Here is an 18060-nt window from a genome sequence, read left to right on the forward strand (position 1 = left end):
AGAGAGAGAGAGAGAGAGAGAGAGAGAGAGAGAGAGAGAGAGAGAGAGAGAGAGAGAGAGAGAGAGAGAGAGAGAGAGAGAGAGAGAGAGAGAGAGAGAGAGAGAGAGAGAGAGAGAGAGAGAGAGAGAGAGAGAGAGAGAGAGAGAGAGAGAGAGAGAGAGAGAGAGAGAGAGAGAGAGAGAGAGAGAGAGAGAGAGAGAGAGAGAGAGAGAGAGAGAGAGAGAGAGAGAGAGAGAGAGAGAGAGAGAGAGAGAGAGAGAGGAGAGAGAGAGAGAGAGAGAGAGAGAGAGCAGACAGACAGACAGACAGACAGACAGACAGACAGACAGACAGACAGACAGACAGACAGACAGACAGACAGACAGACAGACAGACAGACAGACAGACAGACAGACAGACAGACAGACAGACAGACAGACAGACAGACAGACAGACAGACAGACAGACAGACAGACAGACATACATACATACATACATACATACATACATACATACATACATACATACATAGAAAAAAAAAGAGTGCGAGAAAGCAACGGAGGGGTCTCTCTGGGATGACCGTGACATCCAATTTACATACATTACCGTCACACAGCCACAGCAAATGAAACAGTCCCAGCAGAGAGTCCTAGCCAGTGAGGTCTTAGTGAGTGGAGCCATCTCTTCTAGAGGAGTGACGGTGTAGGCAGGCGCTGCCTAGTTATCATTACACATCACACCTTCACTTATAAGAGGATCATTGGAATGTCTAAGACAAATGGCTGTGGAGCAGCTAACAGAGAGAGGAAAAACATCTAGGTTTAATATGTCTCCAGTTAGGCAGGATGCTGAAATAACAAATACTTTCATTCCTGGTACATTAGATATGATGGGTCTTGTTTGCTCCCTGTTATCCTGTAGTTCCTACTTCCCAGTTTTGTCTTACTCTTCTTTTTTCTTGTGAATGGTTTTTCTCCTGCTCTAACTTCATGGATCGACTACCTGTAGCGGTATGCACACCATTTCAGTCCCTGCACTACTTTATGTGCCAACACATGGTTACTAATACTTTAGGAGGGAGCATTGAGGCTGAGTGAGTGAGTACATCATATGCATTGTAATGATGCCATCCATGTGGTGTCATAGCTCAATACCACCAAGGTGAGATTCACACTCTGATGTGTTAAGCCATGATTCAGCTTATAGACCAGAGTCAGGGGTGCTTGAAACAGACACACATGGAAAATAAACCCATCTCACCAAAGGAGCATGAAAATAAGTACCGAGTGAACTACTTTATAAAGGCTATAGGACTACATTCAATAACACAGGGTACATGAGGCTCAGGCAAGAATTTCGTCACTATTTCATCATTGCTACTTTCTATCAAGACAAGGCTACAGGGGTTTAACCACCAACAATACTTTATCATTCATATAAAACTGCCTGTGGCTACACATATTCGACATCATTTATGAACTTTCCCTATATTGTTGGTTGCCCTTTTTAGTATTCAGTGAATGGATGATGACAGAATATACGTTGTTATGTGTGTTATATAAAACACTTTCCCTTATTATTAACAGTAACTGATTCAAATACTGAAATGTAGCTATTGCTCACTTTTTAGTTTTTATATATGCTGATCGTCGAGTTCTCAAAATTATAGCAATAACATGCATGCATACATGCCAGAGTAATTGAAAAAGTTGAAATATCTAACCACAAAAAATGCATGTGATTTGTTGCGCATTAGAAATGCACATTCCTATACGGAGTAGTAACTTTTCCTCGGGGCGGAAGTTATACCGTTTGCTGACGCTAGGAGCTGTCCATGGTGCTGAAGCGTCAGCGTATTAGCTGTCTTGACCGTGCTGACAGCACAGAGAGCCAGCAATCCGTTTACTGAGCGTTACAATTAAACGGGCTCTGCGTTTCAGTTGATTGTTGTCAGATCTGCCTATTGCTCGACTTGCTAAATAAGTGCAAAAGCAGCACGGCTTTCTCTGTGTTTCACAAACCTCACGGACATTTTATTCTCCGTTTGCTTATTTTGCTCTGGAAAGTATTTATTACAAGGACGTATTCTGTGAGCAGAGAGCGACTTCGACTTCAGTAGACATGTGTATAAGAAGAGACGACCAATTACACGTCATCTTTACGGTGTTGGTTCTCGCTGCTGCGGTGACAAACACACATGGGCAAGGTAAGAAATAGATTCAGTCCTACGTGGAGTTCTGCAGAAAATGACTATGTTTTAATGTCAGTCTGCTACGATAGTAGGCTATTTGCGATATCAGCCCCTACGGCTCCGCATACTGTACCAACAGTTCCTGACACCAGATCTACAAGTGTGTTTGTGCTCTTAGTATAGTTCTATATTTATATGCATAAGTCCATTAAGGTTCTGTATTCTGTCCCTGATATCCTGCATGCATCCCTGTCAGTCTACAATAAAGTAAAATCCCCAAAAGCCCTTAGTACTTGGAAGCAGAAAGAAAACGTCACAGGGTCTTAGGTTACTTACTTAATTCCTTTAAAGCATTATGTAATATTTTAAAATTTTACACTGGGTGTGTTTGCATCATTATATCAATTGAATCAAGCTAGAGCTCTACTTGGTCATAGTAAACCCTGGGACCAAAAGTTAAGCCTGCCCTTAGTTAAATATATATATACGGTATATATATGGAATACAAATGTAAATATTGCACCAAACATAACATACACTCTCAAATAACATAGTTAATAATCATCTTGCTTGATTCATTAAAATGGGCAAGGGGTTTGTGAAACCCATTTTAGGAGTAAATTACTTAATCTACTTTGTACTGTCTATCACAACAAGTTTGTTTTGGTTTTTGACAACCGGACTCAAAGGACAACTGCAATGGAATATAATATTAATGGCATACAATACTGCCTTTCTGGTTAAGAAACATCAATGAAATGTCCTATTCAATAATATAGCATACAATTAGGAGTAGCCTAGAACAACATTTTACGCAACACCGGGGTGAGTAGACCTTTACTATTTGTGTGTGAGATGGTCCATGTGGCAGACGGGGCTAGGTAATAAGAGACTAATCCTCAGGAATCGCTGAAGATTACTGACTGAGCTGTTTGACACAGTTGAGTGCTACAGCGGGAAGTGCCTCTACCCATTGCACAGTGCAACGGTCTTTAAAAAAAAGGCTAGTCTACTATTTTCTCTCCACAATAGTCATCCCTATGATTATGAGAAACCAAATTATGCTTTCCTTTTGCCTCTGAGCAAGTGAATATTTAACCTCTTTGCTTTCACCTGCAGATCAATGATTTTAGTTTTTCAGTCGTCGTTTATTTTTCATTGCAACTGGATCCATACTGTAGACAGACATGAACTTCATCTGAGCCAGTCTATGAGACATGCAATTTATCCTGTATCCGTAATGTCATGTAAATAACTCATGCCATGCACTGTTCAGGCTCTCTACACAGAGAACCCATCAAATACTTTATGAATAAGACCCTATGAATTGCAAATTCCCCTCTGTAGGAAACCATTAGCTATTTGTCTAAGGAGCTTAGAGGATTGCATATACAGTGAGGGAAAAAAGTATTTGATCCCCTGCTGATTTTGTACATTTGCCCACTGACAAAGTCATGATCAGTCTATAATTATGCTAGGTTTATTAGAACAGTGAGAGACAGAATAACAACAAAAAAATCCAGAAAAACGCATGTCAAAAATGTTATAAATTGATTTGCATTTTAAAGAGGGAAATAAGTATTTGACCCCTCTGCAAAACATGACTTAGTACTTGGTGGCAAAACCCTTGTTGGCAATCACAGAGGTCAGATGTTTCTTGTAGTTGGCCAGCAGGTTTGCACACACCTCAGGAGGGATCTTGTCCCACTCCTCTTTGCAGATCTTCTCCAAGTCATTAAGGTTTGGAGGCTGATGTTTGGCAACTCGAACCTTCAGCTCCCTCCACAGATTTTCTATGGGATTAAGGTCTGGAGACTGGCTAGGCCACTCCAGGACCTTAATGTGCTTCTTCTTGAGCCACTCCTTTGTTGCCTTGGCCGTGTGTTTTGGGTCATTGTCATGCTGGAATACCCATGCACGACCAATTTTCAATGCCCTGGCTGAGGGAAGGAGGTTCTCACCCAAGATTTGACGGTACATGGGCCCGTCCATCGTCCCTTTGATGCTGTGAAGTTGTCCTGTCCCCTTAGCAGAAAAACACCCCCAAAGCATAATGTTTCCACCTCCATGTTTGACGGTGGGGATGGTGTTCTTGGGGTCATAGGCATCATTCCTCCTCCTCCAAACACGGCGAGTTGAGTTGATGCCAAAGAGCTCGATTTTGGTCTCATCTGACCACAACACTTTCACCCAGTTCTCCTCTGAATCATTCAGATGTTCATTGGCAAACTTCAGACGGCCCTGTATATGTGCTTTCTTGATCAGGGGCACCTTGCGGGCGCTGCAGGATTTCAGTCCTTCACGGCGTAGTGTGTTACCAATTGTTTTCTTGGCGATGGTCTTGTAGCCCATTCCAGCCTTGTGTAGGTCTACAATCTTGTCCCTGACATTCTTGGAGAGCTCTTTGGTCTTGGCCATGGTGGAGAGTTTGGAATCTGATTTATTGATTGCTTCTGTGGACAGGTGTCTTTTATACAGGTAACAAGCTGAGATTAGGAGCACTCCCTACCTGTATAAAAGACACCTGGGAGCCAGAAATCTTTCTGATTGAGAGGGGATCAAATACTTATTTCCCTCATTAAAATGCAAATCAATTTATAACATTTTTGACATGAGTTTTTCTGGATTTTTTAGTTGTTATTCTGTCTCTCACTGTTCAAATAAACCTACCATTAAAATTATAGACTGATCATTTCTCTGTCAGTGGGCAAACGTACAAAATCAGCAGGGGATCAAATACTTTTTCCCCTCACTGTAGAGTACTAACTGTGAGAGTGTGTAAACAGGCCGACAGGCTGCATCAACAGCTTTCCCACTCTTCTCTCTATTGCAGTCATCCGGTACAATAGGCCAGTATGTTCAAGTGGAATTTCAATATCATACACTGATTTCTCATCGGCATAATGTGTTGTGTACGTTCCCTTTATTCACAGATGATGACAGACCAAGAAAAACGTATAAAAATAGATTTAATAAAAAAGTATTCACTCCTGGTGTCAAATTATGACAACTGACTTTACACTGTCATGATACGAGCCATTGATTTGGTCAGCTGACCAATTACATTACCAAAATAACAGTTAGAGACATGATTTGAAGTTACAGTAGCTGTCAGCTGACACCAGGCATAACTGTTTATATCATATGTTGAGACATTGTTATGACTGCATTATTTAGGCCTTATGACGGAGCGTCACGTAAACAACAACTTCTCAGCTGTGTCGTGACAGCCCATAGTGCTTAGTATGAGATCAATTAATTGCTGACTGCTTAAAGAATTACAACAGCCTCTCCCCATAAACACACCAGCTGACCAGCACCACTCGCTCACCGCTGAACACTCCTGGAAGAAGGAACAAAATGCACACAGTATTTCTTAGAGCAAAGTAACCTTTGATAGTTTCCATTAGTGCATTCAAGGCTGAAGTTACTCAATGATAACAATCAGCGGAGTAAATGTGCCCATGTGGTGTTTTTTCTGTAAAAACTTGAGCAATGCTTTTAATGCATCAGACTTTCACGGAGCAGAAAACCAAGCCTTGCGTTACTTTTCTTTGTATGGCTGATGTCAGCCTGGATTCAAAGCTTTGGCTAGAGACAAATTGCTTAACACCTTGAAATACAATGGCATGGTATTCATCTTGACAGTGTAATTACTGCTCAGTGATCTATCTTAAGCTATTGTATTGTCTGACCTTTCACCTTTCACCTTTATCTTTAAGGAGCGGCTGACATGCATGCTGTTCATGCTCTCTACAATACTTACGCACACACGCACGCACGCACACACACACACACACACACACACACACACACACACACACACACACACACACACACACACACACACACACACACACACAATTACGATTTCCCGTTCTTTGTTTGAATATCTTGGTTTGTGTGTGGTAATTTGGGTTTCCAACATTTTCACAGTGATTCAGAGCCCATTATCTCTGTACAGTGTCCCACATTATCTGAGTGTGCTAACATGTGCGGTGTGGGATCTGGGAGATTGAGTTTGGGGATGTTTTATGTATCCTGCAGCTCATTAAATGAATTACGAGCCCCTCCTGGTTGATGGAGCTCTCCTTGACACGCCACTGTTGGTTTGAATATTGTACAAAGATGAAAGCCTATGATTAGAATAACGAGCCATTCAACAGAGCCTTGTCGTGGAAGAATGGAGGATTATTACCCATGGTTTGTGCTAGATAGGGGCTCAGAGGCTGGAATACGCCTGGAAACAGGTACTTGTTATTCTAAGGATTGCAAATACATTTAAATTGTACAGTTTTCACTGAAAGTCCATATTTTATTTTTGCCCTTGGGGACAAAGTTATTCACCCCGAGTTTTGTGGGAGATTGATATTGAGACGGGGTGGGGGGTAGCTAGTTCCACTTTCAGATAGATGTACTGTAGACAACATTGAAAATCAAATATTGATAATTTCTCATCCCAATGGAATTCCAAGCTTATGTTGATGTACTCTTAATCGATAGCATGCAGTCGTGCAGTCTAAAGCCTAAAGAATACATAAAGCCACCATGAACATAGTCACGGATGGAGTGTTTTAGATAAATGAGTGACACCCCCACCTCATCTTAGAGCGAGGAGAGAAAGCCTGTCATTCATGGTGATCCGGAGTAAGTGTTTCCTCACAGCGTTTCTAGGGAAGTGGTGGGAGTGGGTGGCAGGCAGCAGACATCCCATTCAATTATACTGCACACTCTTGAATTCTGATCATCCTGTCATTTCAGAGGAGGGGATAGAAAATGTTCAACACCTGTTTTTTGGATTACTGGTGATTAACTTCATCAAGGGCTATTCAGCATCTGCACGCTGTCATAATTAGTTTCGCTTTCCTTCAGCTTGTCAATTGTAAATGAGAGTCATTATGCCAGAATGTCCCCCTTTTCCGGGCTTGGCGCCTGACAGCGCCGTTCCCTGCCTCTCTCTCTCTCTGGGCCTCCCAGGTGGAGCATACAGCCTGGCTTAATGCTGGCATTTGTCAGCTCTCCATGTGAAAAGGCTTTCTGCTCATACAGTATGTCACGCACATTCTAATGTCAGTCATCATCTTTTTAAATGTGGTTTTAAAGGTTTATATTTTTGTGGAAACTATTCTGTAAATATCTTGTTAAAACAATCTCTGAATTCATTTGTATTTTATTTTACACTGCAATGATTCTCTCTATTGGACATTCTGTTGCTGTATGTACTCAATGTAGAATTAATTCAGTTGCCCTTGGATAAATAAGGGGTTGCTTTAGTAGTCAAAACCTTAGCCTAGAGAAGAGCATGGAACCTTCATGGCTGTATACCATTGCTTCACTCTAAGTGACCCTGGGTATGGCTCTTTGGGTGATAGATAAGGATTTGATGAGCAGGTTCTTCAGGAGGACTTATCATCCGTTTTCAGATTGGGATGGTTCCTCTCATTACTCTCCTGGTAATCTCCAGTGGGGTGAAGCACATTTAGAGGGTTCACACCGACCGCAGCTCATTTCACTAGAGCCATGCGTGCAGCGACGGAAATAAGAAATCTCTTCAGGAGCGGATGCCATCACTCACATCCAATCCTTTTATGATATATCACTCTCAACAGAGAGGGTCGAGGCAAGAAGCGGTTAAGAGAGGGTCAGGGATTGAAAAAACGTGACTCGCCAACATCAGGGGCAATATAGATTAAGTGGATTCTCCCTCCTTCTCTGCCTCTTGTGTCCACCTCCATTTGACCTCTGACCTCTGTCTCTCAGCTGAATAGAGTGATGCCTGTTGCTACCTCGTCAAGGCAGAGCAGAGTGGGCTGAGCTTTTAGCTGGCGTCCCTTGGGCCTGTTGCCTTATCAATCCGACTACCACTACCCCCCCCCCAAAAAAAAAAAAAAACAGTCAGTGTGGTGAGCCCCTCCCTCAGTCCCCCACCCCAGTGTTCACGCTCTGCCAGGCTGCGTACTCACCTCTCTAATCAGGAGTGACATGTGCTTGGGCTGCAGAGGAGCTGGCTCTCTGAAACGATTAGGCCCAGGGATAGCTCCAGCTCTCTTCCCCCTGTTCTGAACGCCAGATCCCATCTAGAAAGTACTTCATCTGGGCCGGCACAGAGGCCCTACCTGGGCTGGGTAGCGCTGTGTGGAAGGCAGCAGGTAATAGCCTGTGTAATGTGTTTGGAGGAGTACCTTTAGTATTCACAGCCAGCGTTGACCTCAGCCAGGCAGGGCCACCCCCACAGTAATTTCCTCTGAAAAGATGTAATTGAATTCATCAGGAAGGGTAAACATATTGTAAGTAGCAGAGTGAGATAATTATGTTGTGGATAGATCAAGGAAGGTGATAGCAGCTTCACAAGTAATTGAAAATGGGCAAAGCCAAACACATTGGGATTGGTACTGTGTCTGACTTACGCACCTTGCTTTTTCAGACAAGCTAGCTAAATACTACCATACTTTGTGGTGTCCTACACTGACTCAGATGGCAGATTAGTCTTTTTCACCACACCAGCCATGGGCGCTGACTACTAAATTCCACCTGACTACTATAAATGCTCACTCCAATCACTCCCCCTCACAAAACGAATTCCATTTTAGGAGAACCTTTCTGTGATTTGATTAAAGGAGGCAGTTCTGTTTACTCACAAACACCCAATTTCGAACACACACACATACACAAACACACACAACCAAAGCCGCACACATTTGCACAGGTACGCATTCAGACAACGATTGCAATCGGATAAAGCAGAATATTAGATTTTGGTGATGTGTTTTCTGGAGATATTGCTGTGGAAGTACAAAACAATTCAGGCTGTTATCTCAAACTGATTGACCATTGCAGAAGAGCTTTCTTCCTTGAATAGCAGGCAGTCCTGTGGATGTCTGTCCAGCCAATCCTAATCTTATTTCCAACTTCATACTACTTCTTGCTACACATCTATATTGATTGTGTTGTTGTCCCGTGTAGGTTTGCTGGGCTTTTCCATTACAGAAGAGTGCCACTTGTCTCCTGCTATTTACCTCCTAGCTCTCTCCCTACCAACAGGGCTATGATGTGGTTGTGGTTGAGGTTGTGAACATCTCATCCCTGTGTTGAGAGGCATTTAACCATGATCCCAGAGGATCCTGCCGCATGTCTAATTGAGAGGTTTTCACGTCTGCTGCCGTGTCAGAAATATTGAACATTGTCGCTCAGGGGAACCATGGGCAGCCTGTTCTGTTCTGTTCTGTTCTGTCAGTGCAGACCGTGCAGACTGTTCAGTGAGTGGCCTGTAATTAGGACGCTGCTCTTTGGATTAGTTAGCAGTGGAGCCGGATCTCTGTTAGGCCCTCACATTGATTGGTCTGTTGGGCTTTTTTCAGGTTAAATCAGTCCTGTGGTAACCTAACGCAGCAGGCGTAAAATAAATGCCTGAAACTATATGCACTATATTCTGGTCATGACGAGGAAGGAAACAACTGTTGGGGGAGGTTCTCTTCTGCACTGTTCAACCAGTCGTGTAAATGTGGAGGAGGAGTTATGATGGAGTATCATAATTCCTGATGGAAACAACTTCAGAGAGCCAGCTAGCAAACGTGCCGTAGCTAGCTGCTATACAATATGTTTCACTGGGACTGTAAACAGCGAGGCACGTCCAAAAGCGGAAGCAGTGTCACAGGCTCTCTTCCTTTTCCCTTGAAAAGCGAACGTTGCCTTCTCAGCTGAGGGTGGTCCTGTGGTGACAGACTAACCCTCAGCCCAAGGCTATCTGTCTATGGTACTGCTGCATCCAAAACAATGTCAGGACTGTTTTAGGCTGTAATGAGACCAAAGCCCAGCTGAGGACTCCTGTGTCCATTGCTGTTGTTGATAAAATAAAAACGTAAAAGAGATGTATTGTCTTGATTAAGTTATTATAACATCGCTTTCATTCATTTTTGAATGTTTTCATCACTGAGTTGACAATTGTTTTCCCTTTCTTTTGGTTAACTGATTCAATGTATTATGTAATTTGGCAGCATTGACTAAATGTCAATTTTGTTGTACTTGTAAATAACAAACCAATCATAAACAAACCAATCAATTCTCCTTGGACTGTCCATCCTCCTCACAACATTCACACTGAAACAAAACCACACAATCCCAGGACAGCCACAGCCTAGATTTCTGTAAAGCGGCCACTGCAGTTGAGAGGATTGTATCTATGTGGTGAGATGAGAGCCTGGTGTATATAGCCATTCTGCTCAGCCAGCGCCAGCAGCTCTGACGAACAGTGAGACAGACAGACAGTGCTAAATGTCTGTGTGCTGAACCTCCCTCTCTCTGCACATTGCCAATGCATTGGAAAACAGAGAAAGCCCTGCCTTGGAAGGCTGGTGTGATTGTAGCGTATGTGAAATAGTACTCTTCTTTCCAGCCATGTTTAAAATGTATTTATCTATCTGCTGTTCCTTGTGGAGCACTTGTATGTGAATGTGATCAGCCTACTTCACTTCAGGGACCTGGCCTTCAGTGGATGGGTTTCCAAGAAAATATATGTGTGTTTTTATTTTCTCAAGCTAGATGATTCACAGGGAGAAAATGGAGGGGAGGGAGAACGGCTTGGAGACCTTGGTTTGTTTTATAGTTTTTCACTTAAACCACTTTGCTTTCGGTATTCAATGATACATGTATGTGAGTATGTTATTTTCCCAATCCCCGCCCAACACCCAAAGAACATAGAGAAGTTAGGCTATCTGTTTGGTGTGTGTAAATCAGACCACTACAGACAACCACACAGGCTACACCTCTACATTTATATTGTAATTGTAAATCTCTGTACACTTCATGGATCATTGGTTTTAATGTGCTTGTTGGAGCCGTAATTATTAGCTGTAGACCTTGTCAATAATTCATTCAATACAATTTAGTCTGCAAATTATTTTATGACGTATTACTGCAGTGTGATATCCTAAAGTCGAGACAAGAACATCACTCTATTGAACGAGCCTGACCTTGATGGTAAATCTTGTACTCTTGCATTTAAATTTTTTAATCTGTCATGTTTTATATATTGCAATATACAAAGAACATACAGTATGGAGAAAAGTGTGTGTAGGTCAGTGTGTATCTATGCACAGGTGTGTGTGTAGTCTAGTATGCATGTTTGAGTACTTGCGTTTTCAGCTAACGTGAATTCAACGTGAAATCAACAAAACATTTCACCATGTCATTGGATTTAGGTTAAACGTTGGGTGAAAAAAAGACAAAATGCCCTTACGTTGATGACTTTTTACAAATCCAATCAGTTTTCCACGTTGATTCAACATCATCACATTGATTTTTTGGGTTGAAATGACGTGGAAACAACGTTGCTTCTACCAGTTTTTACCCAGTGGGCAGTGTGTGTGTGTGCCCTCAGGGTCTTTCTGTCTGACTCTCCATTTATCCAGCCCTATGTCTGCAGCGTGTTATCGGAGAAATCCAATCTTGTCACATCAAGTGAGGCCCCTGTCCCCTGCCACAATGGAACAGACTGACTACTCCTGGCCGACGAGATATTCTGCTGTTCTGAGCTGTCATTTGAATGGCAGATGACTCCCTGTCAGTCAGTGAGTCAGTCAGTCAGTCAGTCAGTCAGTCAGGAGAGATGCAGAGAGAACAGGGATGGCCAATCATCACATAGATGGCCTCTCCTCATCGGCTCTGGAGACACACTACGCCTCAGCAAGGGCAGGCTCAGATTCACACTCACAGCAGACACAGCTTTTATTATAGCTTTTAGTCTGGAGGGAAATGTGGATGCTAAATGTTTTGTTTATGGAGCATTTTGTATGTTATTTATTTATTTGAACATTTCCAAGATCAAATACATACACTGTTATTTTACTCAGCGATTACATATTCAGCTCTTGTTTGTCTTGTTGTGAAAGAGGAAAAACAAGTATCAGTGAGTTTGTTATTTTCTATCAACTCATCCCTAAATGGTGTGCAGCTTAAGGTTTCAGTACCAATCAAAGAGAGGATGGTAATCAGAGGAGCTGAGGTTTAGACCCTGTCATGCTCAGTGAGATGTGGGGTCTGGATGGTTGAGCTCACTGGGACATTATCCAGATGTACCATGGTAGCATCTAGCTAACCCAGTCTTATAGTCTCCTCCATTAGATTACAGGCCTGTTACAGCAACACACAGTAGTCAGAGACAAACTGACAACCCCCTGAAGACTGCAATCTACTAGTCCAACCCAACACTGCAAAGTTGTTAGATCAGTTTTAGTCTTGTGTTTGGGAGTAGTGAAGAGTAAGTCAAAGGATATTATCTCAGATGTACTCTACGAGGAAACATAACAATGGGAAATTCATTAAATTCACTTTTTGTGTCAGTTTATGTATCATGATGAAAATTATAGTACATTTTAAATGTGTGTCATTTAGCAGACGCTCTTATCCAGAGCGACTTACAGTTAGTGAGTGCATACATGAGGAATTTTTAATTTTATTTTTTTCATACTGGACCCCCGTGGGAATTGAACCCACAACCCTGGCGTTGCATACGCCATGCTCTACATCCCTGCTGGCCATTCCCTCCTACCCTGGGCCAATTGCGCGCCGCCCCATGGGTCTCCCGGTCGCGGCCGGCTACGACAGAGCCTGGATTCGAACCAGGATCTCTAGTGGCACAGCTAGCACTGCGATGCAGTGCCTTAGACCACTGCGCCACTCGGGAGGACATAGTAGTGTTAGGGAAACACAGATTGCAACACAGAGCTGTTCTCTGCCTAAGATCATTTTAAGAGGATATTGATATGAGAAAGGAGGATAGTGGGGACTGGGAGTATTGAGAGTTACCAGGAGAGTATGTCTACCAGGAGAGTGTGGGGGAGTCTCTGCACATGAGCCTTTGCTGTGTGTACGTCCCAGGATTAAATCTGGATTATGGAGGCAAACAGAGAAAGGGAACTATGACAGTAGTGGATGATCCTAGCCAGGGCTGGAGAGTGGCTGCCCACAGTTCACACACAACACACTGTGTCTGTTAAAGAAAATAACATTGTTTGTTTTTAAGATTTGCCGTTACAATTGGGAATCAGGTAAATACCAAAAACGGAATACCATTGAGACATGCAACAATTCAAACCCTAATATTCTCACATTGTGAGTCATCTTCTGAGAATGGTGGGGAAAGTAGGGAGGAACGTAAGAGAAAGCATTTTAATGGACTACGCTGGGCCCCAAAATGCATTTATTGTCAGCCCAAAAACACAGTATGTACTATAATTGCTCTGGGTTGTTCTAACAAGCTCTTAGCCAAAGAAGATGCTTGAAAAATGTGCTTCTCTAGCAGATGGTACCATTGTTGCCCTCTTGTTGCTTTTCACCACTAACATCAGTAGCATTATAGATGTAACTTCTTTGAAACGACTGCTGTAATGGGCAGCCCAGATGTTTATCGCAGACTGGCTGAGGGACGTGGGAACGAATACTGTACCAAAGATCATCTGAAGGCATCCTTTGAGCAGACGTCCTTGATGTCGCTATCAACTCATCTCACATGCTTTTCCTGAATTTGCACAATTTGCCATATTTCCCCGTAAAACGTCCCTCTCCTCCTCCCAGTCCTTTCAGCAGAACAAAAGGCTGCTATCACAGTTGTCTGTCAGTGTGTGGTGTGTGGAGAAGCCAATAGATAATGGTCCAGGTACAGAGACTCAGATAAACAAGGCCTGTCTCTTATCATTCCTCCCAAAAGACAGGGCCAGCAAAGGGGGATTCTGTGCATCAGTGTCTGTTGTTTTGTAATATTTTTTTGTTGCTATTTATTTACCACAATAGCACCAGATTTATCATAGCACACCACACACACACAACATAGAAGCAGCAGATTTCACACCAACTGGAGTATAATAACATCTGTAATAAGATTACAGTAGCGGAGGAATTTGTTTGTATTTTCATGGCAGGAATTGTGCTTTTTTTCCCTCTGAGGTGGCAGTTTCTAAACTATTTGACAGAGAAAGATAGTGAAAGGGACGAAGAGAGAGAAAGAGGGAGAGAGAGAGGAGGAGAGAGAGAGAATGAAAGAGAGACAGCGTGGTACATGCCCTTTGGGTAGGATGCTGACTCATCCTCTTGGGGAGGTGGAGGTTGTGAACGTACTGTCTGAGGTGGCACCCCAATAGGCACGCCTGTCATCCAGTTGACTTCCCCTGCTCTGAGTCACTTCACAGCTAGGCATGCACAACCATGTTTGCACTCAGCACAGAGTCTGGCGACCCCTTTGACCTCTCCAGTGTGGGGATGACACGTTTCCTTTTAGTTTACTGCTATCGGCAAAACACTATATACACTATATAGTCGCCTTCATTTTGAGAGTAAATAACAACCCTAGAGGGTTTTGAGATGCCCAAAGATCTCACCACAAAGACGTGCCTGCCTACCTGCCTCACAGCTCCAACACAATTACCTTCTGTTAATAAAGTTCCCCAGTCCTGAGGCTGGGTCGCCCTCCCAAGCTCCCCCCGGCCCTCCCCGGCCCCTAGACACTCACAGTGTAATCAAACTGACGAAGACCTCTGTTTGTGAGGCGCCAGACTGTTTACCTTTGCTGCAATGTGGATTGACGGCCGGGCCGTCTGAACTGAGGCATGGCTTGATGTGAAAAGCTCCTTGGTTTCTGCGGGATGGAGGGAAAGGCATGCAGAGGCAGCCCTCCTCTGAGGCGGTAGGCTAACTGAGTTTGACAGAGCTGTTTCTGCTTCCTGGCCCGGCTCCAGGTCCCTCAGCTTTGTGTCTGGATGTGGAGTTGAGGAAGTGGTGAAAGGTAATGCAGAGGGAGGATGCCCAATAACCCTGGACTGTCAGCATCCTGAGGACAGCAGCACACCACTTACTCCTCTCTGTCTATGTGAATCCGCAGCCTTTCTGAATTTCCCCTCTATTTATATTACACTAAAATGTTATTGGTTCCCGAGAGCTTCAGTAAAGCTTTTATTTAAAGTTCTCAAAGGTTCTTAAGATATGTCTAGTTTGCTTTCTGTTGAATCAGGTTTAGCTGTAAGAAACAATTGTTTTCATGGTATTTAAACCGGAACGACGATGGAGGATGGGCCATTTTCAATAGGTCAACTTATCCGTTCCATATCAAACAAGTCCATTAAACAGACAGCCAGACACATTCTAGTGATTACCCTGTTTAGCTTTCTCTAGCCATGACAGAGGTACTGTACAAATGCCAGGGAAGCTTGCAGTATTAGTTGGCAAGAGGCCATCCCTCCCTGACTTAACCATCTGTCCCTGGGTTTGGTCTTTCTCCTCATTTCATAGACCTCTAGCCATAAGAGTAAGGCTACAAAGTAATGCTTTAGCCATCTCCATTTCATTTCCCAATGTCTGGGCTATAGGTATCACCATTCAACCGTTCAATGTTTTGTCCTTTGCGTTTGTCTGTTCTCCGTCACAGAGTTGGATATGGATAACGCAGCCTGTGTTTTGGGACAGGGGATTGGGCAAGCGACAAGGCTCACCAGACTTTTTAGGATCAACCAGCTTGTGACTTTTACAGACTCCCAACTGCCAAGGAGAGTGGATTAGCCACCCGCTGTTATTTTGGGCTCACTTTATCCCCCTTTAGAGAACGGTCAAGTAGTCTTTCCGGCCTCTTGTTCTTGTCAGGCACTCACCCTCTCTTTGTTCATAACCATTTGTAATGTCCCTCTGTACTATAGTCTGTTGTAAAACACCAGAGAAACAAGGGTAGATACTGCTGAAATTACTGCAAAAAGGCTGTATTTTGCTACTTGCCAAAATGTGGAAGTCACCAGCTACTTGAAGTGCTTAGTTTTCTGTTTCATTTTCAATTAGCTATATTTCAATTACAAAATGTGTATTACTTCAACAAGATGTTCTGCTTCTGATCTCCATGACCTTAGCTTTACCTCTAGTATGAAAACAATAGCGGCTTAGGGAGCGAGAGAGAGATGGGGATAGTGAGAGTGAATGGTTATGTGAGAGATTAAGTTGAAGAATAGATGAGTAAGCGTCACCTCTTCCTGGAACCCCTGTCTGTCTGTCTGTTTGTACCAGGCAGACAGGAGGACTAATCCCTCCAAACAACCTCCCATGGAGCAGCAGCTTGTGTAACATTCACAATGAGATGGTAATCCTCCCAAATAAGAAATTCAGGTCTGGCTTTGTAAATATACAGTAGGGCATCCCAGACAGGTAGATTATGCCAATGATGTTCTCTATGTTATTGTTTCATATCAATGCTAGATTAATGTTTAATACCTGAAAAAGGGGTGAAATTGTAAGGCCCTTTTTGAGGTCATGAGGTTATTTCTGATGTAGAATAATCAGTTAGATTAGAACTAGCCCAATAACGTAGACCACAAATTTCATAACTGAACACTGCTGTTCAGTTCATTCCATTTCCAGGAACAGCAGCCTTGAGGGCCAAAAACAAATAAAATACCATACACAATGAGAGACTCATCCAGAACCACGGTCTTGCTCAAAGGCGGTGTGTTTTATGTTAGGGCGATTCTACGGTAACAGAATGGCGCTGAGGCTCCAATTTCTCACTTTAAAAGTATACCAAACAAAAACCATTGATTACAAAGTTAAAGAAACCATACAACTCTATGCACAAGGAATATTTTTAACAATATCCACTGCCAATTTTACAAAAAAACATTTACTCGAAGAACAGTGCAGATGTAACAGAATGACGGTAAAATTTCACTCCGTTTTTTATGTGACCATGTTTTCCAAAAACTCTGTTAAATATCTTCTGGGAATTAGGATTCAAAGATGTCTGCAGAAACAATGGGGTGTCAGCTACTCTACATTACCAAAATATGTGGACACCCCTTCAAATGAGTGGATTCGGCTATTTCAGCCACACCCGTTGCTGACAGGTATATAAAATCAAGCACACAGCTATAAAATCTCCATAGACAAACATTGGCAGTAGAATGGCCTTACTGAAGAGCTCAGTGACTTTCAACGTGGCACCGTCATAGGATGCCACATTTCCAATAAGTCAGTTCGTCAAATTTCGGCCCTGCTTGAGCTGCCATGGTCAACTGTAAGTGCTGTTATTGTGAAGTGGAAACATCTAGGAGCAACAACAGCTCAGCCGCTAAGTGGTAGGCCACACAAGCTCACAGAACGGGACTACTGAGTGCTGAAGCGTGTAGCGCATAAAAATTGTCTGTCCTCGGTTGCAACACTCACTACCGAGTTCCAAACTGCCTCTTGAAGCAACTTCAGCACAATAACTGTTAGTCGGGAGCTTCATGAAATGGGTTTCCATGGCGAAGCAGCCACACACAAGTCTAAGATCACCATGCACAATGCCAATCGTCGGCTGGAGAGGTGTAAAGCTTGCCGCCATTGGACTCTGGAGCAGTGGAAACACGTTCTCTGGCAGTCCGACGGACGAATCTGGGTTTGGGGATGCCAGGAAAACACTACCTGCCCCAATGCATAGTGCCAACAGTAAAGTTTGGTGGAGGAGGAATAATGGTCTGGGGCTGTTTTTCATGTTTAGGGTTAGGCATCTTAGTTCCAGTGAAGGGAAATATTAGCGCTACAGCATACAATGACATTCTAGACGATTCTGTGCTTCCAACTTTGTGGCAACAGTTTGGGGAAGGCCCTTTCCTGTTTCAGCATGACAATGCAAATGTGCACAAAGCGAGGTCCATACAGAAATGCTTTGTCGAGATCGGTGTGGAAGAACTTGACTGGCCTGTACAGAGCCCTGACTTTAACCCCATCGAACATATTTCGGATGAATTGGAATGCCGACTGCGAGCCAGGCCTAATCGCCCAACATCAGTGCACAACCTCACTAATGCTCTTGTGGTTGAATGGAAGCAAGTCCACGCAGCAATGTTCCAACATCTAGTGGAAAGCCTTCCCAGAAGAGTGG

The 18060-nt window shown here is 43.2% G+C and overlaps 1 protein-coding gene across 7 annotated transcripts in view; it reads left to right on the forward strand.

Annotated features, from left to right (window-relative positions):
• Window positions 1-1864: 1864 nt before the first annotated feature.
• Window positions 1865-18060, forward strand: part of LOC121579908 (seizure protein 6 homolog) — a 210398-nt gene continuing 194202 nt past the window's right edge. For all 7 annotated transcript variants that reach the window (XM_041894885.2, XM_041894882.2, XM_041894883.2 and 4 more), the window contains exon 1: window positions 1865-2186. In XM_041894885.2, the coding sequence (XP_041750819.1) occupies window positions 2102-2186 (85 nt within the window). In that variant the 5' untranslated portion in view covers window positions 1865-2101. The remainder of the gene's footprint in view (window positions 2187-18060) is intronic.

This window comes from Coregonus clupeaformis, chromosome 13 (genome assembly GCF_020615455.1).
Source record: "Coregonus clupeaformis isolate EN_2021a chromosome 13, ASM2061545v1, whole genome shotgun sequence".
In the NCBI taxonomy this organism is placed as follows: domain Eukaryota; kingdom Metazoa; phylum Chordata; class Actinopteri; order Salmoniformes; family Salmonidae; genus Coregonus; species Coregonus clupeaformis.